Source organism: Salminus brasiliensis, chromosome 20, assembly GCF_030463535.1.
Source record: "Salminus brasiliensis chromosome 20, fSalBra1.hap2, whole genome shotgun sequence".
In the NCBI taxonomy this organism is placed as follows: Eukaryota; Metazoa; Chordata; class Actinopteri; order Characiformes; family Bryconidae; genus Salminus; species Salminus brasiliensis.
Genome location: NC_132897.1, coordinates 17099232 through 17126628, shown reverse-complemented (window position 1 = coordinate 17126628; position 27397 = coordinate 17099232). Strand labels below are relative to the sequence as shown.

At 42.2% G+C, this 27397-nt stretch overlaps 1 protein-coding gene across 4 annotated transcripts in view; it reads right to left on the bottom strand.

Moving 5' to 3' along the window:
• Positions 1–27397, bottom strand: part of wdfy3 (WD repeat and FYVE domain containing 3) — a 118569-nt gene that overhangs the window by 56817 nt on the left and 34355 nt on the right. For 3 of the 4 annotated variants that reach the window (XM_072665263.1, XM_072665262.1, XM_072665264.1), the window contains 9 exons: positions 26001–26468; positions 23830–23928; positions 21003–21196; positions 18498–18955; positions 16605–16688; positions 14846–15032; positions 11826–12040; positions 8810–8922; positions 5716–5950 (listed from right to left, as the gene is read on the bottom strand). In XM_072665263.1, coding sequence (XP_072521364.1) covers positions 5716–5950; positions 8810–8922; positions 11826–12040; positions 14846–15032; positions 16605–16688; positions 18498–18955; positions 21003–21196; positions 23830–23928; positions 26001–26468 — 2053 coding nt within the window. The remainder of the gene's footprint in view (positions 1–5715; positions 5951–8809; positions 8923–11825; positions 12041–14845; positions 15033–16604; positions 16689–18497; positions 18956–21002; positions 21197–23829; positions 23929–26000; positions 26469–27397) is intronic. The other variant, XM_072665265.1, reaches the window with a different exon arrangement.

The following is a 27397-nucleotide window of genomic DNA, read 5'->3' as shown; positions in this document are numbered from 1 at the left end:
AACGGCCCAGTTTTGGCACAGACAATCTCTTCCCTGTGCTTAGAAACGGGCCGAACACAGTTAAGTACCTGCCCAACGGCTTCTATTATGAGCCTATTTTTGTTATTAACTGCAAGGAAAAGAGCTGGACTTATCATCTTTTCTAATCAACCATTCGCTACAGATGCAGCAGACAGACATCAGGTTAAAAAAACACAGTTCCCTGCAGCGAGGTCTGGCAGCACTGTTCCTGAAAGAAAAGTTACAGAATAATTAGAGAATTACATTTCTGCTACACTTCAATGCCAATAAAAACTTGGAGGCAACTGCTGTAACTATGCAAAATTCTGGTCATGTCCAAACATCACCTTCAGAGACATGTAATATAAATAAAGCCAGCTTAAAAATATTTGTGCTGTACTGCCTCCATAAAAGTGCTTGGTCCCCGATAATTGCCACTTGCAATGCAATGTAAAGCAGTTCACAGTCTGAAAGAAATCTGAATATGCTCTCAAAAATAGCCTTTACACATTTCAGTAAAATTATCTTCGATCTGAGTGGCCCTTATAAATGAAATACTACATCTACTGGGCAAATACTGACGTGAGCATCTGCAGATACCCCCCCCCCCCAGTGCCTCATCAATCAAATGTGCGTTTGCATATATGCAAATGTATTTTTACAGTAAGTCCATCTTTTTGTTGCTGCTCATCTGAGCTGTGTGTCAGTCGGTCCAGCGTTTTGCATGTTAATGTATGAAAAGCACCTTTATGTAAATAAAGGTGTGATTTTCATTTACAGCTGTCAACGTCGTCTCCACGGAGTCCAATTTACTTCAGCAGCAGAAGCTTCAGTTACCGCTGTTCTGTGCTGACAGATGCGTCCTCAAAGTCACAAAAAAAAAAAACACGTACAACAACTACACATTACCCCACCACTGGCCTGGGTGCGGGGGTGTGTGTGGGTGTGCTTGGGGTACAAATATGTTAATGCATCTCCCCCTCACCCAGAAAGCCGTCCACTAGCCCTCAGAAGCTTCAGCCCAGCTGTGACTCCATTAAAGCTGCTCTGCCTGGCCCAATGAGGAATGAGTTAATATGAATATTTCATACAGGCAGATGGGGGAGCTGTGTATGTATGTGTGTGTGTGTGTGTGTGTGTGTGTGTGTGTCAGAGGAAATGGGGACAGTGCAGCCAGTGCTACACCTTTTAATATGAACAGCATGCTATTCTGCTAACCAGCAGCTGAACGAGATGCTGAACGTTGAAGAGGACGTGTTTTTGTTTGTGTGCTTGAGACAGCATAACCAATCACTCGGACAATACAATAATTCTGATTATTTTTCATCTTATTTTCAGTATTATTGCCTATATTTTTATATAAATTCATAATTTTTTTATGTTTTTTTTTTTCATAGTGTTTTTTCTATTGATCATACACTATATGTTTGTGGACATGCCGACACAAGCATGGCCACTTTTAGGACAGCCCATTCTATATCAAGAGGACAGCAGACATACATTGTACATTTACATTGGGGGCTCTGAGGAGCCAGGTTAACTTGATTAGAAAGAAAATTCAGATTTAGCTTCCCAGGGGCATTGACCACAAGAACACTGCACCAACTGTTAAGCATGGTGGTGGTAGCATCAAAGAAGGAACTATTTTGTTATATTTTGGTAAAAATGATTTACCGCATTATTATATTCTGCAACCTTACAGAATATTAAACACCTGTCACTGATAATGATCTCAGACATGGTCGCACACATTATACATGCATACCAGTAGTTCCAATACTGTTACCATGCCCGGCATTGTGAATTTCAAGAATTTGCTGGCTTTTCATTTGAACAGTAAGTCTGAAAGCTGCACTTACATTCCAGTGAAAGAGTACACTGTGGCCAGAAGCATCTTATTAACAACTCAGGACTCCCAGAATAGTCTGAGATTCTCCTGGTGGCCCAATATCTTATTAAGACTCTATAAATCATGCACATGCATGCTCCTACCCTCCCCCACAGCAGAAGCCAATTCCTCATTTTAGCTCAAATCTCTGCTCTTTCTGATGTAGTAGCACGGTTTCCCGAATCAGCCATGGAGAAACCCAGCAAGGAATCAAGATTCAAAAGGGAAACCCATTCTCCTTTGAGCCACACCACATGAAGGAGTTTCGGATCAAGCACCGGCAGCATGGCCCAAAACTGCTTTTCGTGTTTGGTGCTAAGATAGAGGAGTCGAACAGAGCCTGATCTGGTCTTTGAAACATACATGTCACAAGAGCGTAACATTCAAAATCTGCATTAATACCAAAGAACAATAATGAGGCGTAGCGTGTTTCAATGCGCCTCCATAATTCATGCAATGTATCAAATATAAAAGACACACAGGGTTATTTTGAGCCTGTGCACAGTGTTCTGACTCATTTTCAATGAAATCAGGTGGGATCGTGGCGTTCATGCGCTGTGCTTTCAACTCTGACAGGTTGAGAGACTGAAGTGACTCTTCAAGCCTTCCAAGACTTCTGTAAGCTTACATGTAGGGCAAGACCCTTCAGAGTGTCGGCACCTTGGTCGTGAATCCCATTCATTCGGGGGGATATAAGTAAACACCCGGAAATCCTGAAGGTACTGTTGACGAGACGCTCTAGGGCTTTTACGTAGCAGATGAGCTCGACTCAAATATATATATATATATATATATATATATATATATATATATATATATATATATATATATATACAGTGCATCCGGAAAGTATTCACAGCGCTTCACTTTTTCCACATTTTGTTAGGTTACAGCCTTATTCCAAATTGTATTAAATTAATCTCTTTCCTCAAAATTCTACACAAAATACCCCATTATGACCATGTGAAAAAAGTTTTCTTGAGAGTTCTGAAAATTTATTAAAAATAAAAAACTAAGAAATCACATTTACGTAAGTATTCACAGCCTTCGCCATGAAGCTCAAAATTGAGCTCAGGTGCATCCTGTTTCCACTGATCATCCTTGAGATGTTTCTACAGCTTAAATGGAGTCCCCCTGTGGTAAATCCAGTTGATTGGACATGATTTGGAAAGGCACACACCTGTCTATATAAGGTCCCACAGTTGACTGCATGTCAGAGCGCAAACACCAAGCATGAAGTCAAAGGAATTGTCTGTAGACCTCCGAGACAAAATAGTCTCGAGGCACAAATCTGGGGAAGGATACAGAAAAATTTCTGCTGCTTTGAAGGTCCCAATGAGCACAGTGGCCTCCATCATCCGTAAATGGAAGAAGTTTGGAACCACCAGGACTCTTCCTAGAGCTGGCCGGCCATCTAAATTGAGCGATCGGGGGAGAAGGGCCTTGGTCAGGGAGGTGACCAAGAACCCGATGGTCACTCTGTTAGAGCTCCAGCGTTCCTCCGTGGAGAGAGGAGAACCTTGCAGAAGGACAACCATCTCTGCAGCAATCCACCAATCAGGCCTGTATGGCAGAGTGGCCAGGCGAAAGCCACTCCTTAGTAAAAGGCACAAGGCAGCCCATCTGGAATTTGCCAAAAGGCACCTGAAGGACTCTCAGACCATGAGAAACAAAATTCTCTGGTCTGATGAGACAAAGATTGAACTCTTTGGTGTGAATGCCAGGCGTCATGCTTGGAGGAAACCAGGCACTGCTCATCACGAGGCCAATACCATCCCTACAGTCAAGCATGGTGGTGGCAGCATCATGCTATGGGGATGTTTTTCAGCAGCAGGAACTGCCAGACTAGTCAGGATAGAGGGAAAGATGAATGCAGCAATGTACAGAGACATCCTGGATGAAAACCTACTCCATAGCGCTCTTGACCTCAGACTGGGGCGACGGTTCATTTTTCAGCAGGACAACGATCCGAAGCACACAGCCAAGATCTCAAAGGAGTGGCTTCAGGACCACTCTGTGAATGTCCTGGAGTGGCCCAGCCAGAGCCCAGACTTGAATCCGATTGAACATCTCTGGAGAGATCTGAAAATGGCTGTGCACATACGTCTCCCATCCAACCTGATGGAGCTTCAGAGGTACTGCAAAGAAGAATGGGCAAAACTGCCTAAAGAGAGGTGTGCCAAGCTTGTGGCATCATATTCAAAAAGACTTGAGGCTGTAGTTGCTGCCAAGGGTGGTTCTACAAAGTATTAAGCAAAGGCTGTGAATACTTATGTAAATATGATTTCTTTGTTTTTTATTTTTAATAAATTTTCAGAACTCTCAAGAAAACTTTTTTCACATGGTCATAATGGGGTATTTTGTGTAGAATTTTGAGGAAAGAGATTAATTTAATACAATTTGGAATAAGGCTGTAACCTAACAAAATGTGGAAAAAGTGAAGCGCTGTGAATACTTTCCGGATGCACTGTATATATATATATATATATATATTTTCCATACGAGGAAGAAACGAGTTTTGACAGCAAACTAAGCAGAAAAAGCCTATGTTTTATCAGCGTGTGGCAAACGAGTAAACAAGCCCTGTAAAGTCTTTGGAGACTGACGTAGTCTTCGTTAGTTCTGCACCGCAGCTACAAGGATAACGCAGCGAACCATCATTCTGCACTGTGCATACATGCAGAAATCACCAGATACTTTCATCAAACCAGACTGACATGCATCACTTTAATAAGGCCCATTCCATGGACAACTGAATTTACCCTCATTTGATTGAAATAAAGAAGTAAACAGTCATACTGCCCAGCACTAGTATAGACTGGGTGTGAATAATTTACATTCAGTACACCATTAAAATCACGTTCTGCATTTGTTAAATACCATAATATAGTTCTGCAATAGAAAAAAACAAAATCTCCCATAGGTGAGACTCAACTGGGTTGAGTTCTAGATAACTGTGCATTGGAGCTGTTCTCCTGGTGGCGAAGACTCTTTAAAACTCTTCACTGGCTTCCTGTAGCTGCTGCCCGCATTAGATTCAAAACCCTGATGCTGGCCTACAAAGCCAAAAAATGATGGCAATGGTCAAAAGCCGATCTGCACCAAGAGCCATTCAAGCTTCAAGTACGGCTCGGCTCGGCTCGACCCGCCATCCCTCAAAATTCACGGAAGACAAGCGTCCAGACTTTTTTCTGTCCTGGCACCAAAGTGGTGGAATGAACAGCAGAGCCTTCCAAGAGAGTGTCAATTATTATGGGCTCCATACTGACTTTTGTGTTTAGTGGTATCTAAGCTCAGAGGTCCTGAACCTGGATCCTAGTATCTATACAAACTAGCTAAGGGTATTTTCTGATTAAACAGTGAAGCAATTTTGTAAGTTAAATGCTAAATGCCTTACTTGGAATTATTATATGCTGTGGAGTTCACTATGCCAATTCAGGTCCTGTCCAAAGACCCCACACCTATTATAAATAAAGCCAGTCTAAAAACACTGCCCATCATTTGTGCTCTGCTGGCTCCAAGCGCCTAGTGCTTGGACCCCGATAATCGCCGTTGTAATTTAAATTCACACAATTTAACCTTTTCTTGCCCACCAAAAAATTCGGAAGGAAAAAATTTGAATACGATGAGAACGAAACCAAACCTCAATGCACATGAAACACTGCTTCTTCTCACGTTTTTGTAACATTATATTAGTTCTAATGTTATCTTCACTGGCTGGGCAACTGGAGACATGAGGTGTTGCTGCTGTGGTGTGTTTGCAGGAGTGGGGAATTCTCTACCGGATGCAGACCCCATTTCCAGCAAGAGAACGCATTCGAACTCACCCGAAGCCCTCCAGAGACGTGTCGAACTCCACGAAGGCGGGCGTGACCGCGGAACCGTGCAGGCGGATGTCGTGCGGAGTGGTCATAGAAACCAGGCACTTGACGCGGGTGAGGGGGACGGTGCTGCCCTCGGCTGAGCGCACCAGGCTGCGGCTGATCCGGTACTGGCTGTTGTCTTCGTTCACTGCAAACACGCTGTCCGGCCCGAAGCCCTCCATAGATGTGGTCATGCTGTCTGTAACGAGGAAGAGAGACCGTGTGGCTGGCTGGCTGGCTATCAAACACTGTGATTAGGAGAAGTCGATGCATTGTGGAAAATGGGCAGTGCATTAATTAAGCATTAAGGCCATAAAAATATGGCCTTGTTTATGAAGTTTCTTTCTATTAAGTTTCTTTCTAATTTATTTAGCATTTTTATTCACAGCTGTGTGATCAGCGGTCCTTCAAATAAGATACTGCTTATCCAGGAAATGTGAACTTTTGTCATGGTTTACAGAGAGTCAACTGCCTCGTTTTGGCGAGATCTTTTTTTCTGTGCAAACCTTGAACTTTCACAGCACAGGGACGCAATAGGGAAGTGATGCAAACAGCACTTTTCAGTTCGGAAATTCAATAAATACTCTCTAACGTCAAACCAGCATCACTTTCAGTTCTATTATTATTATTTATTTATTTATTTATTTATTTTCTGATCTAGCCGAATCTGAGCAGTTTTCAGGGCGGTGTTGAACACACTTTCCCAAGACACTGAAATTTATCGTATTTTCATTTAACATGCACACGTCTGTAGCAAAAAACAGTCCGGTATTGCCTGTTGCAACAAGTCCCCCACATCCACTTCCAGAATGAAGGATTCTTTATCACTCAGTGCCACTGACCCTCCTCCAGTCGCAGGTTTGTTATTGGTATCGCTAAAGATCACTGAGTGATAACCGTGCTCGAGCTGAAAGCTACAGCCATGCTTGGCTTTCAATAAAGTTTTCTTAATGAGCGCCTCCTGGTAAAGAATTAACCTGTAGTAACTCATTCTGCCTATTGTGGAAACCCAGGAAAACATTTAGGAAAACATTTTCCAGGGCTTTTCCAGGACATTTCCCTTAACTTTAATACAAAACAACACACAAACAATAAGCGTATTTAAGGCCTCTCAGTACAGTCTGGTTTTAAACCTAGTCCTACATGCAATTATTTACCGTAAGTATTAAATCCAAAATGTTAGCAAAATTAACAGTTAAAACAGCTGACAGATGCAAACTAGAAAAAAAAGCATGTGTCTGACAGATAAACAACTAACTATTTGTTAAGAGTTAACTATTTTTTGAATAACAACTGATTAAAAAAGAAAGCTTGCGAATGCTTGTGGGACAAGTGTGTTCACAAGTGTGAAATATGGGCATGAGCAGTGACCTACACATCCATTTCTCACATTAAACACTGCAAAACATGGGGCTGGTGTAATGTATCTGTCAACATGACAGTGCAGCACTGCAAACTTAAAAAAATATGCTAAAATATGTTATCTTAGCGAATCAATAGCTCAACTTATCCAGGAGCCCACTAAAGTTGGGCGATATGACAATATTTTATCATATTGTGGTCAATCTTGTTATTGTGGGACACAATATGCTCTTATGAGGGTATTGTGGATATGGTCCTAGCTTAAAGAGCACTGATTAACTGCATGTTTCATTCCAAAGAGTGCAATCAGTCTTATTTAATTCAATGGAGTGAAGCAAGTAGAAATCAAGGTACTCAGTGTGGGGGAGTATTGACATCTACATGACAAAATAGTAAAAAATATAAATATTTAAAATATTTAAATATCGTGATATAAAATATTTTTATTTCGCCCACTACTGGGAAAACAGTCATGTAAATGTCCAGGTTTTCCAGATGAGTGGGAACACTGAAACTGACGACACGCTCTGCAGAACATCACATCTGTCTAAAACTCATACTCCACAACCAGACAAATTCTTTCTTTTAAGCTTTATTTATTGCTCACAATTGCTTTATTTAGTGCTCACAATCCATATCTGTTTCAATGTGAACAGCTCCCTTTCTAATCCAACTCTCACAGCAGGCCATGATGAAACGTTGTCACTTTCTGTCTCATTAGTGGATGCAATGGTGGCGTTGACGTTACAGTTCGAGAATTTCCACAAAACCAAAGGATTTGCGGGAATTAGCTCCACGTCCAAACAAAGAGGCTCTGGATCTCAGACTTTGTCTGAGTCGGGGTAAAAAAAACTGTAGTACCACTATTAATGGTGGACATAATGGTGTTTAGAAATAGAGGAAGAAAACGCTAAAGAAATCTCCAGAGCAAGTGTTGGGAGTGTTGGGCCACCTATTATAAATTCAGGGGCACCGGACCAGGTCTTCATCTATTGGACTGAATTTATATTATGCAGTGTTTAAAGAACCTCCATAAACACAGGGTAAAAGGTCAGAAGTGGAATGCACAGGTCAAAACCACAGCCTATGAATCAAAAGCTCAGAAAGCAGAACAAAGTCTCCTCTCTGGTGAAACTCCTTCACACGTTCCTCTTCACTTTGACAGGCCCGGGTCTCGGCAGGAGAACAGTCGTAAAAGAAAATATTTCACATTAATCCAAGATCAGCTCAAAGGTATTTCCCAAAGGTACACCAGGTAAGGATGACTTTGGCTTCTAGTAATGGTAATGATTAGGACTGGCCAGATCGCTCAATTAAAGAGAGCCCTTCCAATGTGCAACTGTAAAACCTCTGCATTCACCAGTTTCTGTAGGATTGCTAAACCCTAAAGAAAGGTTACTTCCACAGTAATTACGGCTGTGGAGATCTCATCTGCAGTAAAGCCCATTCAATTTAACTGCTGGCTGAGGCTACGACCCGAAAGGCTGGCGAGAGAAAACTGTGCTACAGTTGATGCTGCGAGTAAGCGCTGGCCTTTCAGAGAAGGCTGCACTCAAACCAGAGCAAATGCTTTTGCTTTCACAGCAAAGTGGCATGAGACACCAGCAAAATAAGGAACAAGATTTCAAGCTACTGAAAAGAGCTAAATTACAGGTCAGAGAGAGAAATGAGCAATCAGCTCGTTTTTCCTACTCACTTCTTGCCTCGGCCTCATAACTCAAAGAGCTCGGCTTGTGAACCCGATACTGTTTCAGCAGCTTTTTGTCCCAGGCGCCGCAGTTCAGAGGATTCCCCAGCCGCAAAAACTCCCTGTGGAACAAAATACAAATTACCAACCAGATAAAACAAACAATGAAAGAATGCAGAAGAAAAAAAAAAATACTTAACTGCTTTACCTCTAACTTTTGAACATAAGTGGAAAAATTACAACTCAAGGACACTAATACTTCAGATCCATCATATCCTGCGATTTCTAGCTGTGCTGGAGTGCTTCGGCCTGCTGCAGGCTCTCTGTAGCTGAAGTAGAAGTAATTACTCACCCGATTTTGAAATATGAAGTTAATATAAACCTTATATTCTTTCTGAAAAAGGTCTGACTATGATATTAAATAAAGCTGGGGGGGGGGGGGGAGAATCCAGATACTAGCAAATGAAACTTCTTCTAAGGTGTAATTTTTTCCCCGTCACATTCCTCCTTTATACCAAGGCAAAGGCAAAATTCACCTCTTCATCCAAACACTGCGAAATCAAAGGGTGCTTGATATCAAATTTGAGAGATAATCAATAATTTGCTGATTTTAAATTTAGACAGCAGATTCTAAAATGTTATACTCCTGCAGTTTTAGTTAAACTGCACTTTACCAACAGATTTGGCGCTTTGGTCAAATTACCACGAGGATCCAGCACCAATAGCTCCCTTTTCACCCTGTTCAGAACGTCCGGTTTGAGCGTCTGTCCCTTTAAATTATAATGACCGTTTCGAATTATTTTTTTTTATTTTACTACAGGTTTTATTCTAATTTGTCCCCTTTTGCACTAGCTAGCTAACATTTACTTCACCTTAGGTTCATACACCTCTCCCTCTCACCACATACACTCTTTCTCGGCCTGCTGTACCAGCCTTCCTGTCCTTCTGGCCTGCAGTCTTACGTTTTGGTGGCCATGGTGCATTTTTCAGAGTACAGGACTTAAACAGGAGGTGCCTAATATTGGATCCACCAGGATTTTAAAATTTTAAAGTCTGTCTCTCTCTTTAGGTAATCGTCTGAATCCCTGATGACACTATGACCAAAGATTATAAGCGCATTATCAGCATAATCTTTACCAATACCATTACAGCCCATTAAAAATTTTGCCCAATATTATGAAATCAACTGATTTGCCTTAAAAGCCCTCAAAAGAAAGTTTCAATAACAGCACTGAAGCTGTTCATGGACAGGTGTGGAATATCTATTCTCTTAAAGGAGTTGAAGGTAAGTAGGCCAATAGTTTATTTAGTTTGTGTAATCAAATTTGCCTGAACTGCTACTGGATGGTGGTACTGGAGTGTGCATGAACTCATGTTGTCATATTGCTGCCCTACAGATGTACGATGGGGTCTTTAAAAAAACAGAAAAAAGCTTCTATTCAGTTTTCTTTTTGAATTGGAAATATTTTTATTTACAAATTATATTAGAATAATTATTAAAAAAATGAAAAGTATGACCTCAATTTCATAATTTCGCTTTGCTTTAATGGCAGTAGATCAGAATAACTCATTTGAACATAGCACAGAAAACCACAAAGAGCCTTGGTACTCTGCGCTGCTGTGAATCAACTCAAGAGAGCAAACACTAAAGTGCAAAACACAGCCAATGCGTCTGATCTCCAGCACACAAGACGCCACAGATATGCACAATTACGGCCATTTGCTAGCGGGGTGAGTCCACATCTTCCATCGCAGCTGACCAGCCATGCGGGAAATTGAAAACGCTAATCTGGCAGTGTACTACTTACCGACGCCCCACTGAGAACTTTGAATAATATTGAGACCTGTCAAATTTGATCATTTTCCTTTCATACAAAGCGCTGACATTTTATTGTGAAGGTTCTGTCTGGATAATCAGGCAATCGTGCACATGGTGGGGGGGGATTCTGTTTACAAGCTAAATCAAATATGGGCAAAATCTAAATAAGGCAGCAGAACTGATGTTTAAGGACCCGTCTCCTCTGGTCTTAGGTGAAAGAAATAAAAATCACTCCTACTGTTGATGCGTTTTGCAATTAACAGCAGAAGTAGTTAATTGTTGTTGACCGTACATGTTGGCATGGTGAATGGCTTCCTGTCCTTTGGTGGTTTTTAGCTACCCAAATCATAATGGATGTACGGTCATGATGAAGTCCGTTTTCAGCCATGATGCATTTTCAAAGTAGCCTCCATTGATAAGATATACAGGAGGTGCCTAACACTGAATTCACCTGTGGCCTTCAACTTCTGGCCTATCTGGCCTGCCCCATCTACCATAGCCATGGAGATCCGTCAAAGCTGGGGACGGCCACTTTGGGAGAATATGGTGATTTTGACCATGTTCGGTTTTAGTCAGTATAGTATAAGATTTAGAGACAAGCAGCACGTAAAGGAAAAAAACAGGCCACAGGACAGAGAATTGCCACTGGTGCTGGTGATACTGTTCACAGAAGGGTGACACTCACTCGGCAAGAGACGAAACTAACAAGAACGAAGAAAGCAAATGGGTATTTGTGCTGGCTCAAAGATAACCCAGCTAATTGCACACTGTCCTAAGAGGACAGCAACACTATGCACTATGCAAAACAAAGCTATGCTATGCTCTGAGGCTCCTGTCAGTCATCCTTTAATACTTTAACACCTAAAATACTTAATAAATGCATTCTAAGTCAAGAATAGCTACAAATTTGGGACAGCTAAAATTGTGCATTTGTGTGTAGAGCCAGCATACTGGTATCAGGCCGAAATCATCAGAAAATGCTGGGTGAGATAACCTAATAATAATAATAATAATATATATATATATATATTTATTTTTAATCATGATAGTGCGTTTATCAAGTACTTATTGGATCCACCCATGTTCGGAGGCAACAGTTTCCCCCTGATGCTAACAAGAACACACTGTAGGGAGTGCTCACTGTATGCAGGTAAACCAAAGCAATCAGTCCCTACATAAGTGTGTGTGTACACAGCACAGACTCACCGGAGCACCATGGGCTGCAGGGCTTGCGAGGCCAGTCGCTCAAACATCCTCTGCAGCGGCGGGTGAAGAGGGTTGTCCTCGTCCCCCATGGCACAGCTGCAGCGCTGTAGCAGCCGTGCATGCAGGCCAGCTTCACAGAGGATCTGCTGGTTCCGCTCCGAGTGCACCAGCACCTGCAGGATGTTTGCCACCGCTAGCTGCAGGTCCAGTGCGTGCTGAGGGAAGAAGGGTAGGAAGCAGGTGAACTGAGGATGATGTTTAATAAAGGAAATTAAGATTTTAGCCTTATAGTCTTAAAGCCTCAATGAATATTAGAAAAAGGCAAAGACTGCACAGTCAGCTTTTAAATATTAATGGTTAAAAGACTAGGTGTTCTGCGTAGTCTTCATTGGCCATGGTTGAAAAACAGTGCTACCACAGCTACTGCCCCATGCATGGGAACAGCAGAAGGACACCTACAGGTCAGGTCAGAGTCAGGGCATCTCCAAATTCTTGGTCTTGTGGGGTGTTCCCGGTGCGCAGTGGCCACCACCTACCAAAAGTGGTCCAAGGAAGGACAACCGATGAACAGGCCACAGAGTCATGGGCGCCCACGGCTCACAACTTACAGGAGTTAAAAGATCTGCTCTAATAACTTAGTAACAGATACCACAGGATACCCTCAGAGGTCTAGCGGAGCCCGTGCTGCAAAAGCTCAGAGCAATTTTGGCAGCATGAGCAGTACCTACACAAAATTAGACAGGTGGTTCTAATGTTATTAATGCTGATTGGTGTATGCATGTGTGAGTGACATTTTGTCGTTTTTTGCCACCGTAACCAGAGCATCCTGCACATTTCATTAAAGCTGGCTTTATATCAAAGCTTCTTTGATGCCCTTCAGGGATGAATGTGGCTCAAGCTGTACATCTGAACCTGCCAGTACAGCTCAGTGGTAAAATTAGCTTGGAATTTACAGTGTGATTCATCCTGGCAGTAAGCCTGACATGGGAAGTCATGCAGCTTTTGTTCCCTACAAAGGGTTTAAAATGACTGGGAGGTTCTTCTTTTTTTTTCTTTTTTTTTTTTTGGTCTCGCAAAGAAATGATGTGGCGTTTGAAAGTTTAAAGTGAAGGCATTGTGGAAGTTTCTTGATATTTTTAGACAGATGGATTTGACAGACAAGAGAGGAACCCTCTACAGATCATCTGAAATTCCTGTCCGCTCTCCAGCGTACAATCACAAAACACCGTACAAAGGCATCTACCAAGACATGTCATGGTTGTGCCGCTTAATCTTAATCTTGACGCCACGGATCGTGCAATCCCGCTTGGAAATCCTGTAGGAATTTAAATGCTTTGCCCTCACTCGAATGACCACTAGCAATGCGTAACCGTCCTCTCACACAAAAGTAAATTGTGGTGTTCCACAAGGGTCAATCCTGGGTTCGTTAGTATTTACTCTTCATATGCTCTTCATATGACTTTGATTGCTATGCTGATGACACCCAGTTTTATTTATCTGCTAAACCGAATGAGGACCTTTGCCTCAACGAAATAACGGACTGTCTGGATGACTCAACGTTCTCTCACTCAGTCCAGATTAAACTGAGGCCTTACTTTTATGTCCTAATACTGAAAAATGCAAAAGTGCTAACATTGCTGGTTCTCTGTTGTTTTCTATCCTCTCATTTCCTGCACACATCTGCTACATAGTTAAAACCTTTTTCCATCTACGTAATATTGCGAAATGTACTCGCTTCAAATGATGCCGAGAAGCTGGTGCATGCATTTCTAACCTCAAGATTTGATTACTGTAATGCCCTTCTGGTTGGAAGTTCATGCAAATCGTTAAATGAGCTCCAACTACTTCAGAATGCACTTCTACTTATACTTTTTTACAGGCCGTACATTAGTCTGTTCATGCTCAAACATCCATAAAACCCTCTCTGGTCCGAAAAAGCGCAGAAACTCCAGAAACCTGGCATCGATTCCACAAGTGGACGGAAGACGTCTGAAGGAATGCTGAACCATGCCGTCTGGACAGCCACCCACAGCTCAGTGGTTTTTGTATGTGCAGGATTTTAGGTGCGATCGGACCTCTCCGCCACATACCGTAAACATTGATTGGGCTACACTGGAACATCCAATCATTGTGGGGTTACATGAAGCCCACGAAGGGCTGCAAATGGGCGCCAAGCATGTGGCGGGTGGGCAGCGGGTGAGAAGCACGCCATGATAATACCCCTCCTCAAATCAGTAGGGAACCACCGCACAGCCTGAGGCACACGCGAACCCCATCATCAGCCTGAAACAATTGGTACTGTGAATCTTTAGAGCTGGTTGAGTGTTGCCAACCTCTCAAGCCCAGGTGAGGTACTGTGTCCAATGTTGTGGAGTTAATAGAGGCACTCTGGTGGGTTTTCTGCTCCCATCATGGGATCATGGAAGCTAAAGAATGCATGTGTGTGGGGCCTCCTACATCGAATGTGGATGTGATTGCTGCCAGAGTCGCTTGTCTGTCTGCCTGGACAATTCCAGCCAGACGGATCACGTGAGAGACCAAATAAGTTTGCAATAAGTCAATTAATTTTATATTATTAAAATAGTCTCAAAAAGAGACATATCAGATATTTAGACTACATTTAACAGATATCATTTTTACCTTTTAAAGCTACTTAGAAGGCAATTACTAGAAACTGGTCTGAATCCTACCACATAAGGGCAGTGGCTAAATATTGTGTATGAGATATTCCACATAAATAAATAAATACAATTAAAAAAGTTGGTGAACATGTATGTCTTATAAAGACAATGTAGTCCATTGTAATCCGTTTTAAGATCAAGCACTGTTTGTTTTTGTGCATTTCCCATTTCAGCCTTCTTGGAAAGTACAAATAAAGAGCGAAGTATGTGAAACTCTGAACTTTGTGAAATTTGCACACTAACAACCTAAGACTAAAACAAAGGTAAGACAATAGATTATATCACATTTTGCAAAGCAAACACTGTATAAAGCAGAACAAATTTAGGACAGGCTTGTACCTCGGGTTGAGTGGCTGAGCTGACTGAGGCTAGCAGGTCCAGCATGGCCAGAACAGCTCCTGGGTGAATGACGACAGGGTCTGAGGAGTGCTGAGAGGGGTTTCCCAGGTAGAGCTTTAAGTCGGTGATGGCTTTGACTGGAGCCGAGGAGGAGGAGGAAGAGGAGGAGGAACCGTGGTAGCCGTGTCTGTTCATTAGGAGACAGAGGGTCAGCATAAAAGACCATTTACAAGCTCTGCGCCATTCAAATATACAGACAATGTCAGAAATCCTACACACCATTCTCTTCCCACTGTGTCACGCTAGTGTAAAACTGTTTCTGAAAATCAAATATACTGCAAAAGTTTCTATATCCGACAATAGCAAAACACAATGCAACCGCAGAAAAAAAAAAAACACGTATGGAAATAAACTGCCTTTTATCTTAAGGAGTGTTCTGTAGGCAGCGGTGGTCCACTCCAAATTCATGCTTAAACTCCCACTCTCAAGACTCCACAGGACCAGAGATCCTCCGGTCAGTTAAGGGCCGGCCTTGATGCAACATTAATTACTGTTCAAAACTCCCCAAAGAGATATGGGAAAAAAGCAGGGGCTTAAAAAGCCTGTCAGCAGAACTGCTTAAAAAAAGCACCCCCCCCTTCCCATTTATTTTGCAACTGCAAGCTTAGGGGCCAGCAGAACAGCTTGACAAGGCAGCTGAGGTGGGTGAACAGACACAGGGAGAGATGAAAAGATCAAGGAAAGGCACAGAATTGTATGTTCCTTGTGTGTAAGGAAACGAGCAATAAGAAGGAGAGGGAGGAAGACATGGGAAACAGTGGGAATGAGGTTAAGGCTGTCCCTCGGAGTTGGATAATCAGTCTATAAGTTTTTTTTTTTTGTTCATACTTCCATGTGCGGATTAACGGATTTCTTTACTGGTTGAAGTGAATTATGGTTCAAACTACAGATATTTCTGTAAATAGATTTTTGGTCCTGGTAGCTGGCGAGACTGTGTTTGTATATAGAAGGCCCATATCACGGAAAAGTTGATCTTAATACCCAGACGCTTTTGGGAGTCCCACTAGCCCATGAGTGGCCCAACTGGATCCTTTGAGATACCACATTCATCTGTGGCCTACGGCCGGCAGTTTTAGCCTAAGAGGCCTTAAGTGCTACAAACTGTACCTTGTTTTTTTTGTTTGTTTTTTTTACTACTAAAAACACAATTTTCCCTATTTTTATTTAATTTATAACTACTTAAATGTGAGTTTTTAGTAGAAATCTTTAAGATCTCCAGTAGAAGTTTTGATTTCAGGTCTCAACTATGGAATTATTACTAGTAACAATATCAGCTATACATCTCTACAGCTATTCTGACCAGTCATGCTACTGGGAAGACATATCCTCATGGTCACTTTCTGTATACGACATAAACCCAAATACACACAGGCCGGATTCAACATTCAGCACTAAGGTTCTCGGCTTGGATGACAAGGAAACTGCATCTTGGCATCCCTTTGGGGGGGGCTGGATGATTCTTAAGTTGGCTTTTAGTCAAGCCATTGGTTGACCAAAATAACGAGGGACAGTCCTAAACAAGAGAGATCTGGGGAGATGAGAGCAAGAGAAAGAGAAGAGAGAGAGAGAGAGAGAGAGAGAGAGAGAGAGAGAGAGAGAGAGAGAGAGAGAGAGAGAGAGAGAGAGAGAGAGAGAGAGAGAGAGACAGACACAAAGTGGGCAGAGCGAAAGGAGGACAGAAAACTGCAGAGCGCAGTACCTCTTCCTGGCGAGTGCTGGCGTGCCCCAAGGAGAGGGGAGTGAGGTCTCGTGAGTCAGGCAGGGGGGCACCTGCTCCGCACGACTATACACACACACACACACACACACACACACACACACACACACAATTCACACAGACCCCCACCATACAAACCAAACACCATCCAAAACCCCACACAGCCAGGTAAAATCATACACACACACACAACCCGCATGTGCAGCCAGGCGATGCCATGGGTTTCAGGAGAGGGTGAGGGAGAGAGAAGAATAAAAGAAGGGAGGCAGTTAGTTCAAGCTGAAGAGAAAGCTTAGCAAAGCACATTGGCCTACCAATACTGAGAGACGAGCAGCTACAGCACATGCAAGACATACATCCAAACACACTCTCAGGAAATAGCCAAAGCCCAAAGCACTACGACAGCAAGTGGCTCTTCACATTACATCAGAAACTTCTACTTTACTGAATGGTATCTACTAACTGGACAAAAAAAAACAAAAAAAAAAAAACACACAATCCCAAAGCAGTAGAAAAACATAAGAGGACAATAAATACTATTTATAAAAGAGATCAAATGAAAAGTGTGTTAAAACACTCAGATTTAAATAGTTTCCCCCACTGCCTAAAATCTGGAACATTAAATTTGACTTCATCTGTATAGTGTCTGAACTTTGTTTCGCTCTAGGTTTACACTACAACTACTAGGCTGGTGTTGCTAACAAGCAGAGTTTGTGGTCACAAGTAATCCCAGTACAAGTAGAGTTTCAAATCTCTAAAGGTGCAAGTCAGAGTCAAGTCTTATGTTTCTGAAGCACAAATCTGAGTTCAGCAATGAGCCTTTGTGCAAGTCTGAATCATGACTTGAGTCTCTGAGGCGCAGGTCTGAGCAGAGCGGCGAGCGTCTGAGGCGCGGGTCCGAGCAGAGCGGCGAGCGTCTGAGGCGCGGGTCCGAGCAGAGCGGCGAGCGTCTGAGGCGCGGGTCCGAGCAGAGTCTCGAGTGCCTGAGGCGCGGGTCCGAGCAGAGCGGCGAGCGTCTGAGGCGCGGGTCCGAGCAGAGCGGCGAGCGTCTGAGGCGCGGGTCCGAGCAGAGCGGCGAGCGTCTGAGGCGCGGGTCCGAGCAGAGCGGCGAGCGTCTGAGGCGCGGGTCCGAGCAGAGTCTCGAGTGCCTGAGGCGCGGGCCCGAGCAGAGCGTCGAGCGTATGAGGCGCGGGTCCGAGCAGAGTGTCAAGCGCCTACAGGTACGGGTCCCATTAGAGCGTTGAGCGTCTGAGGTGCAGTCCTAGCGAGGCCTATCAGGTTTCAAATCTCTAAGGCGCAAGTCTAAATCAAGTCTGTGTTGTGAGTCAAGTCGCATGTCTCTAGGGTGCGGGTCCAGGTTGTGTTTTGAGTCTCAAAAGGTGCAAATTCAAGTCGACTCATCAGAGTCGAGAGCCTTTTAGAGTGCAAGTCCGAGTCGTGGACTGAGAGTCAGAGTAAAAGAACCTGCTGCATTGCTGTGCCAATAATGATAAATGCACTGCAGTACCCACAAGACAATGCAGTTTCCTCAACATTGGTGTATGACCACTATTTTTATTTTTTTATCCATAATGAAATTTTTCAAGTCTGAGTGAAGTCACAAGTCATAAGAGTGAAGTGAGTCAGAGTTGAGTCACGAGTCAGTAGAGTTGCTGACTTAAGAACCCCATCTCTGCTAAAAAGTAAACGAAAGCTTGTATCTGCATGTCTCAACGCACACTTGCCTCAAACTGATTGTCTGATTATCTTCTAATAATTTAAACTAAAATGTGGTAACTGATCAAATTTACAACCCTTGCTGCAAAGTGTCAGACACTCCAACCCCTTCATTCCTTCAAACACCTTAAAAAAATAATAAAAACAGCAAGTCCTGACCTGTCGAAGGAGTCTGTGGCCATCTTGTACAGATAGATGAAGAGTTTGCTGCAGTGCTTGAGCGTGGGGCAGACGCTTTCCGCGGGCACCACCTCGTCCTCCAGCAGCCTCTGGAAGGGCTGGGCGTTCGAGGGGAAAGCGGTGGCCGGCACCAGTTTCTTGGCATCGCAGAAGCAGCCCAGCAGACGCACTGCGTCCGCCAGCTTCTCGTACTGGATCTCGCTGCGAAAGAAGTGCGAGTTGGCAGGTTCGTAGCGCATGGCGGCCGTCAGCGTGCAGAAGACCGTGTGGAGGAGCTCGAAGACCTGGTTCTGGTTGACCTTCTCCCAGCCGCCGGCCGGCTGAGAGCCAAGCGAGCGCTCCATGGCCACCAGCAGCGAGGTCACGTACACAAAGCCGCCCACTTTGCGGAAGACGGTACGGGTGCGGTGACTCTCTCGGAGGACGGCGAGCAGGGCCTACAAAAAAAACAAAAAAAGGAAGGAATATCCAGTGAATTTGTCAGTTTCCGGTCCCACCTACTAGTCACAGTGTCCTGATGCCATGACGCCACCAGTGCTAGCAGAATGAAGGCTGGAACGACCTTGAGACACAGCAAGCCATCCGACCACCTCCTTTCAGACTGCTGTTAATGGGGAGAGTGGGTGCCATTCTACCCACCCAGAGTAAGCAAGGCCATATACACCCTATTGAACACCAGCTGTGGCATCCCAGTGTATGGGCATAGGAATAATAATCATTAAGGCATATTGATTATCTAGTTAAACCTGAGTGTATTTGGGCATGTCCGCCACATGTCAGAGTGCTCATATCAGCCATTACATTAAAATCACAAGGCAACAAGGACAAGCGTAAGAATCTAACTAGGGCTAATTTTTCTCAGCTAGATCTCCAAAACTGCAGCTCTTCATGGCAACAGTAATCCCTAATGGCACTACCTAACACTGTTCATGGTGCGTGGAATGCTTTGAGGAACATTACAGAGTTCCAAAATGTTGAACTGACACAGAAAAGTGCACTGAAATTCCACAGATCTCAATCTGATCAGGGAACTGTGGGATGTGTTGGACAAGTAAGGTCAATGCAGATGCCCTACCTTACACTGTACAGGAGTTAAAGGCTCTGCTGCTAACGTCTTGCTGCCAGATACCTCAGTACACGTATTCAGAGGTCTTATGGAGTCCATGCCCCAAAGGGTACCCACACAATGTTAGGCAGAAGGTTTCAATCTATGACCACCTCACAACATCTGAATTTCATATTAATACGCCACGGTTTTAAAAACCCAGTCATTTCTCTGCACGTGTTTGAGTTCACACCGGCTGGTGGAGGAATTATTATTGCGAATATTACTATTGAAACATGGAATTTACTAGCTGAATACTAAGTTGCTGAATAATTGAAATTGTTGATTGTAATTTATTGTCGTTTAATTAAACTCTCCCTAAACAGCGTGATATCGGGAGAGAAATACAGTGCTATAGACTGCTCGGTTAAGCTAATACTATTCCGTCAACTTCTTTGGCTAAAGGCTGAAAACACAGCCCCAGGCTAACCCTATGACTTTACTTGCAGTGACTTCTCCTTTGGAGTAAGGGTCCTTACAGAAAGAGCAATGTATTTCTACTTAATAAGAGAAAATAAGAGACAATAAAATAAAATAAAGGTATAAATAAAAAAATAATGGTTAAGAAAAAAGGTAGGGTTTAACTACAAATGCGACATTAAAAGCAAGCCAAACAGGGCTCACCTTTAATGGGCTACACTGTGTAGTGCAGAACGCAAGTCATTGTGGATCATTTCTATCAGTATAAAAGAACAACTGTCAGATACTCATTGTGTAATAAAAAGTGAAAAACAGGTAAAAATGTAGATACAGGGTTTTTGTGTGATATCGACAATATACAACAAGTGTCTCTGGGACCCTGCCCTCATCCCCTAATAATCAAAAGTGGATGAGACTCTGGAGAAAACGAGCTATAAAACAAGCACAGGGTCAGAATACTCAAAGAATGTACTGTGCAGATTTGACTTATTCATAGTAGATATAAGGAGTGTATTTGATTTGGATCCTTTTGCTGCTTTATTCAGAGTTTTCATTAAAAAAAGATAATGTCAAGCAGAGCTGGAAAAAAGAACAGAAAATCCTCAGCCCACCATTACAAGGGTGTACACTGTAATCAGACAATGACACAAAGGGCTTGTGGGTTTGTGAGCGTAGTTTAAATCTTCCTTGAGTTCAGTGTACGTGTCTAGGCCAAAACGTACTCAATTTTTGATGATTAAGCCTGGTGTTCTCCAAGGTCTTTATTTACAGGTAATAAGGTCATATTTCCTGCTATTGGACTGTGCTCCCTATTACTTACACTACTAAAGTTGAATGAAACATCGCTCTGTGTGTGTGTGTGTGTGTGTATATATATATATATATATATATATATATATATATATATATATATATATATATATATATATATAGTGTGTGGGCACATGAATGTCCCTTACCCGCAGTATGTCAGTTTTGAGCTGCAGCTCTGTGGAGGGGGCAGAGTGCATGAGGCCCAGCAGCGTACCCATGTCGTCGTCTCCAGAGGGCGAGAGCACCAGCTGCTGGATGATCATCAGGGCGTGCTCTCGACACTGCCGGTACTTGACAATGTTGTGCACACAACGGGCCCCGCCGAACTCCCGAAACAAACCTGAGAGGGAGAGAGGAACAGAAGACCTCGGCTTAGCAACATATTACTACTCACTACCTACCAGCTATATCTACTTCCCGACTACTCATGAAGTTTAGAACGCAGCAAAGCCAGCAGATATTGGGACATCACTTGTGTCTAAATGAGCGGGCCTAGCAGCCAGTAATACATCGACATGCTCAACAGATCTTAAAGCTTAGCAATCTTAACAAGTCTAAAAAAAAAAAGTCTAAAAATCTATGGACAACACATTTTCTGACATTTGTCATCCAGCTTGACCGACATAGATCCAGATCCAATTATTTGTAAAACTATATGTTTACATCTATCATAACTCTAAATTGTGTGCGGTTTCCTCCATTAGGCTGAAGCAAAAACACATTTACTGAGACACTATGAGGCTTACAAAACCAGCAAAGCAAAAGTTTTAGACTCTGACTCGGTCAACAGTGGGGACCTATTAAGTACTGACCACAAAGGACGCAACGACTAATCGACTAAAAGGCAACTAATTTGGTGGTCGATTTTAATTGGCTAATTACATAGTCGGTGAGTTGGTGAAATCATGCATGCTTTGCTCACCAACTACGAACGCACAGCGTGAACCACGCATTACTCAGCAAAGAGCCAATCATCTTGCTGGTAATGAATAAAATCCCACCCTTCAACAAAAGGAGCCAATCAGCTTGCTGTCAAAATAAAAATCACTAATACAAACGAAGCAGTAAGTCAAAATACTTTCCAAATTATTTGCCAGCTAATTAAATAGTCGGCGAGCTGGTGAAATCATGCATGCTTCGCGCATCAACTACGAACGCACAGCATGAACCACGCCTTAATCAGCAAAGAGCCAATCAGCTTGCTGGTACTGAATATAATAACCCACCCTTCAACAAAATGAGCCAATCAGCTTGTTGTCAAAATAGAAGTCACTAATACAAACGAAGCAGTAACTCTTTTTGGCTGATCCAAAAAATAACAAAAAAAACTTAATTAACTTTGATTTACTTCAGTTATAAATTATTTCTGCTACTTTGCACAGGAAAAAAATTAGTTTTATTTAGCGTTTATTTTAGCAGGAAAGTTCATTAAAACAGAGAATTCTCTTCATTGTTAGTTAGCAAATATAACAACAACCTCATGCTAAATTTAAAAGCTCCAGGAGGTGAAAACTCCACCTCCGTGACTGATAATACAAAGGCTTATCCCTAATGACACATAGCGGTGGGTGGCATTCTTCTGACAGCCCCATTTGTGATAGCAGAGATGTAGAAAGTGGAAAACTCTCTAACTGGCTCTTTTCTACCCCTCCCCACTCCTCACTAAGCCCTGCCTCCCCCGCTTGTTACCTGCATCCGCTAACCTGGCTTTTTCAGGTAGGTGGGTGGGTGGGGGGATCTACTCTTCAACAGTTTGCATACAGTGAACCAGATAAGGACACACAGTGATCACTACTAAGTACAACGCTACATGGGCTGACATACACTACTGTGAATGTGAGCAAGTATGTGTGCGCAGGGTCCACAGCAATCTGACAGCACACAATCTGACGGGGAGTCTTCATGGGATTTGCTTGAAACAGAGGCAACAGCTATAAAGCAAGATGGCCATAATAATAATGACGCCTTATGACACTACTGTACATATTCTCTCCATTATTGATATATCTAGCAGACGTCATTAGAATGTCTTAATCAAGAACAAACTTGACAGGGGAGAGCATGGCAAACCAAACCCAACAGGCATGTTCTGATACTGGAGAAGAGAAGCAGTGATTAAGAACATCTGAATAACGTGAGGTTTGGAGGAAGTTGCCCTTTTATGCAGATGTGAGCCTGTTTTTTTTCCTCCTTTATAATGTCAAAGAGGGGCTTTTAGCAGAGAGAGTGGTCTTACATCAAAGTAAAGAGGCTATTTCTTTTTAGGAGCCTGACTCAGCACCTGCACCTCCAGAGCCAGACCCCAGGGCTTTTACGAGAGATGCTTCACTTGCGGAGAGAGAGAGAGAGAGAGAGAGATACAGAGACTCACACTGATGGACAGAGAGAGAGAGAAAAAAAAAAAAAAGTAAAATCAGACGGCAGGGAGGTGGAGAGGAACGGCAGAAGCAATAACAGTAGGAGACAGTGTTTTTCCAGGCAACTTGACATCGTATTCCATATGCAGACAGCAAGTCAGCTGAAGGGAAGTGGCAGCGAGAGCAAAACCAGAAAGTCGGCCTGCATCCCAGCCCACCTCCCCATTTCCTCTTTCACTCACCACGAGGAACGGCGAGAGGAGGAAGGCGGGAAGACGTGCGGGGTTTGGACAGTTTGTCAGCAGCAGTGGTGCACTGCTATTTACATAACCTCAATGCAAAGAGGCAAATAGGCAGCGCTGATGTTGGAGACGTTTGTCAGCGCTAGAATATTTGTTGCATGAATCCAACCCGAGTTGGCAAAGGGTGACATCAGACGTCATATCAGGATTGCGCAAGAGAGACGGCTAAGGTAAATCAGTTCACCAACCCCACCCCTCCACCATCGCTGATCAAAATAAATAAATAAATAAACAAAAATACAAAAGTTTGGGCACCTGCTGGTATACAATAATAGCAAAGAGGGTTACACATGTTTTTTGGAGAATGAACACACCTGCATTGGTGTTAGAGCCTTGAAGAAGAACCGTGAGAGTCTCCATGACAAGCCAAGCCAACTGTTTCTGCTCTTCTGCCACGTTGTTCTTGGAATCGCCTGAAAGCAAAGAAGGAACATTTGAAGCGGGCATTGTTCTACAAGCATGTAACTAATATATCCCATACATAAATACATACTAGTCACTACACACACACACACACACACACACACACACACACACACACACACACACACGAGACTTTGGGCGGTGACACAAAGCTCGGAACTTATTTTCTGTCAAATTAATGGTATCTGGAATTAAGCAAGTAAGATGTGACTGATGTCTAGACTTTCAGCTTTAATTTTAAGGAGTTTTAACAACAATGCTGCATTAACTACAAGCTAGAAAGCAAAATCCCACAGTTGGCCATGAACGTGCTTATTGGTCCTTTGTCCAATTACTTTTGAACGTGTGAATGGAAGGCTTGTGTAAATGGCTGTAATTCCTAAACAGTTTTTAGAGGCAAAAATCCAAAAACCTCTCCAAATACATATGGACCACAGTGTACCATTACTGCTAATAGTAACTGTTTATATTTACACACACACAAATATATATATATATATATATATATATATATATATATATATTTATTTATATATATATATATTTATTTATATATATATATTTATATATTTATGATATTAGGCTCATTAAGCTGTGTACAAATAGCTGTGCACGGGATATACATGTACAGTATACACATTCACACATATAAATCACTCCGAGGTATTCCATTACATTTGCTCACATGACAAAACAGCAGGAATATTTACATATTTACAGTGCTGCAGAAATGTATGTCTACACTCCACCACTTTTCAGTCTTAACACTCACTCAATGACTCAATAAATTATGGATTATGGATGCTGGGGTTCCATTGTCTTTCATTCTAAAGAAATAAAGCCAGAACTGTCTGCCACGTTGTCAAATGTGCAACCAGAATCTGTGTAGTGGAGACCAGAGACGGAGCCAGACTGCTTTACTCATTTGGTAGACCCGCCCCCTTCTCTCACACCGAGCATGTCTCAGACCGCCTTCATTGAGCTCGGAGCGCAGAAGCCGAGCGGATGTTTCCCCAGGATACCGGATATGCCTAGTTTGTCAGGTAAGTGTAAAGTTTCAGCAGTAAAGGTGCAGTTCATGCAAGTTCCATTACAACTCAGCTCCTCCATGTAATGAAGAGAAAGGGTACGATGCAGGTGCTGCAGATGGTCTGCAGTCGGTCAATTATTCTTATGTGTAACACCTTCTTACAATATAGGATTTAAAAATGTGCCACTATTAGCACTTTCAAGGAAATTAAAAGTGAATGTTTTAGATATTTAGATCAATGCGAGGTAAGCCGATCTAAAATGTCCTATCTAACAACCAACAAACATTCTCCTGCAAGAAGGCCATTACCCAGCATATGCTACGTTTAATCAGCTGATTGAGGGTTACAATACAAAGTAATCCAAACATGCTGTTTTTCAGGGGGGGAGGGGATTGATTTTCGGGCTTTTTCGAAATGTGTAGTAAGCTACATTTAATCTTTCAGGATATCAGCTGCATCTCTGACTTGACCATTTTTGGACTCTATATGATCGTCAAATTTCAAAGCAGTGTGATCGCAACGGTTGCTAAGAAGAAATTAGAGGATGAAAATAAACATACAAAATTAATTTACCTTAATTTAATTTAACAGCAGCAAATACCATGAAGTCACCGCAGGGAAAAAATATATAAATAAAAAATAAACATATAAATATATATATATGTATTTTTTTATTTTATTTTAATTTATTTATTTGTATTTGTTTTTGCAAAGGTACAATTTTTTGGGGGTTTTTGGGTGCAAAATTTCAGTTTTAATTTGATTAATTTTACATACTAGAAAAAAAAAATCATACCATAGATAAAGGTATAAAGGTCATGGCACATTTAACATGAAAGAAATTAACCAAACAAAAATTGTATATTTTGGACTGTATACCAAACTCAACCAGTTTATTTTTTTTACTAACAAAATAAATGAAACATTTTATATTTTAAATCAGTTTTAATATTTAATTTAAATATTTTAAACATTTTAATTTCAGTTAATAAATATAACCTAAAACTAGATGAAAGCAGGTTTAGACTTACCCTGTTCTCCATGGGCTTGCGTGGGGTCCTTCAGCAGCGCTGCATATTTGTGGAGCAGGTTGACTAGCACCTCCAGAAGCCCAACTTCGCGGAAAACGTCGCTGAACACCAGGTGGTGGCGGCTGAGCTTGAGCAGGGTGCGCGTAGCTGTGATGCTGCACCCGTATGAGGTGCTGGACTTCAGCAAAACGCTAACACTAAACAGCTCCTTGCAGGGCACGTAATTAAGGCCGAAGACCACAAACTCCAGCAGCTCAAAGTATTTCGCCTGGACCTCTGGCAGCCGCGGCACTCGCTCAGCGAACTGCGAGAGCGTGTGCTGCGCCTCCAAGATAAAATAGTTGGCGTAGTCGGCAGCGTAGATGTTGGCGATCGCTTCCAGCACCATGCGGGCTAGCCGGCCGGTCTTCGCCTTCAGAAAGGCATTCTGAAGCACGGAAAAGGCCTGGATGTTCCTAACGGTGTGACCTGCGAAAAAAAACAAGGAAAGGGGTCAGATAAAATAAAACAATGGTAGTGTAAACTTTAAAGAAGCCATTCTAAAGCTACTGGTGTCCACAAGGAACAGTAACAACCTGTTTATGTCGGTACACGTTCAGCCTTGAATAAAATATTCGGAGTGATTTTAATTGGAAATGCTTATCTTTTATAACAGCCAGGAGTGGGAAGAGCTGATTTGCATCATGTTACATGGGTGGTTATTCAATACAATGATAATCAGAGGTGGAAAACTGTACTTCAACACAGTGGAAGTACTTTTATTCATTACTTTTCCTAAGTACTCACTACAAATCACCTATTTCTGGTCTTTAATTTAAAAAACATTTCTTAAACACAACATACAACAAAATTCATGAGTGTAAAATCTAATCAATTACAATGCCAGACTAGGATCATCGATTAGTCGTCAAAAAAAACAGCTTTTATTTTTACACGCTTGATTGCACTTAAAATGCTTATAGGCTTTAAACTTCCACTCAAGTACATTTTTTATCTCCATATTTTCACTATAAAGTAGAATTTTGACAAAGAACTTCATTTACCTTAATTAACATACATTTTCTCTGAACTTCTTGCCCTTCTCCAGACAACATAGTCAGATTAAAAAAACAATTAGTTTGGGTAACAGCAGACAACAGCTTTAAAAGCTGTTTTTAAACTCTCTAATTTCTATATTTTATAAATTGATTGATATTTGTATTGGCACCCGCAGATATAATACTATAAAAAAAAATAAACAGTTTTATGGCAAATACTTTTATAATATTTTTTTAATGCAAGTTCAGGGAAAATACTGTAATTTTGGTAATAGGCCACATTTCCCTGTGCAAAAATGCTCTCTGTCACACACTGACTTTGCCTTTGCATTTTTTTTGCAGAGTAATTTCTTTTCTATC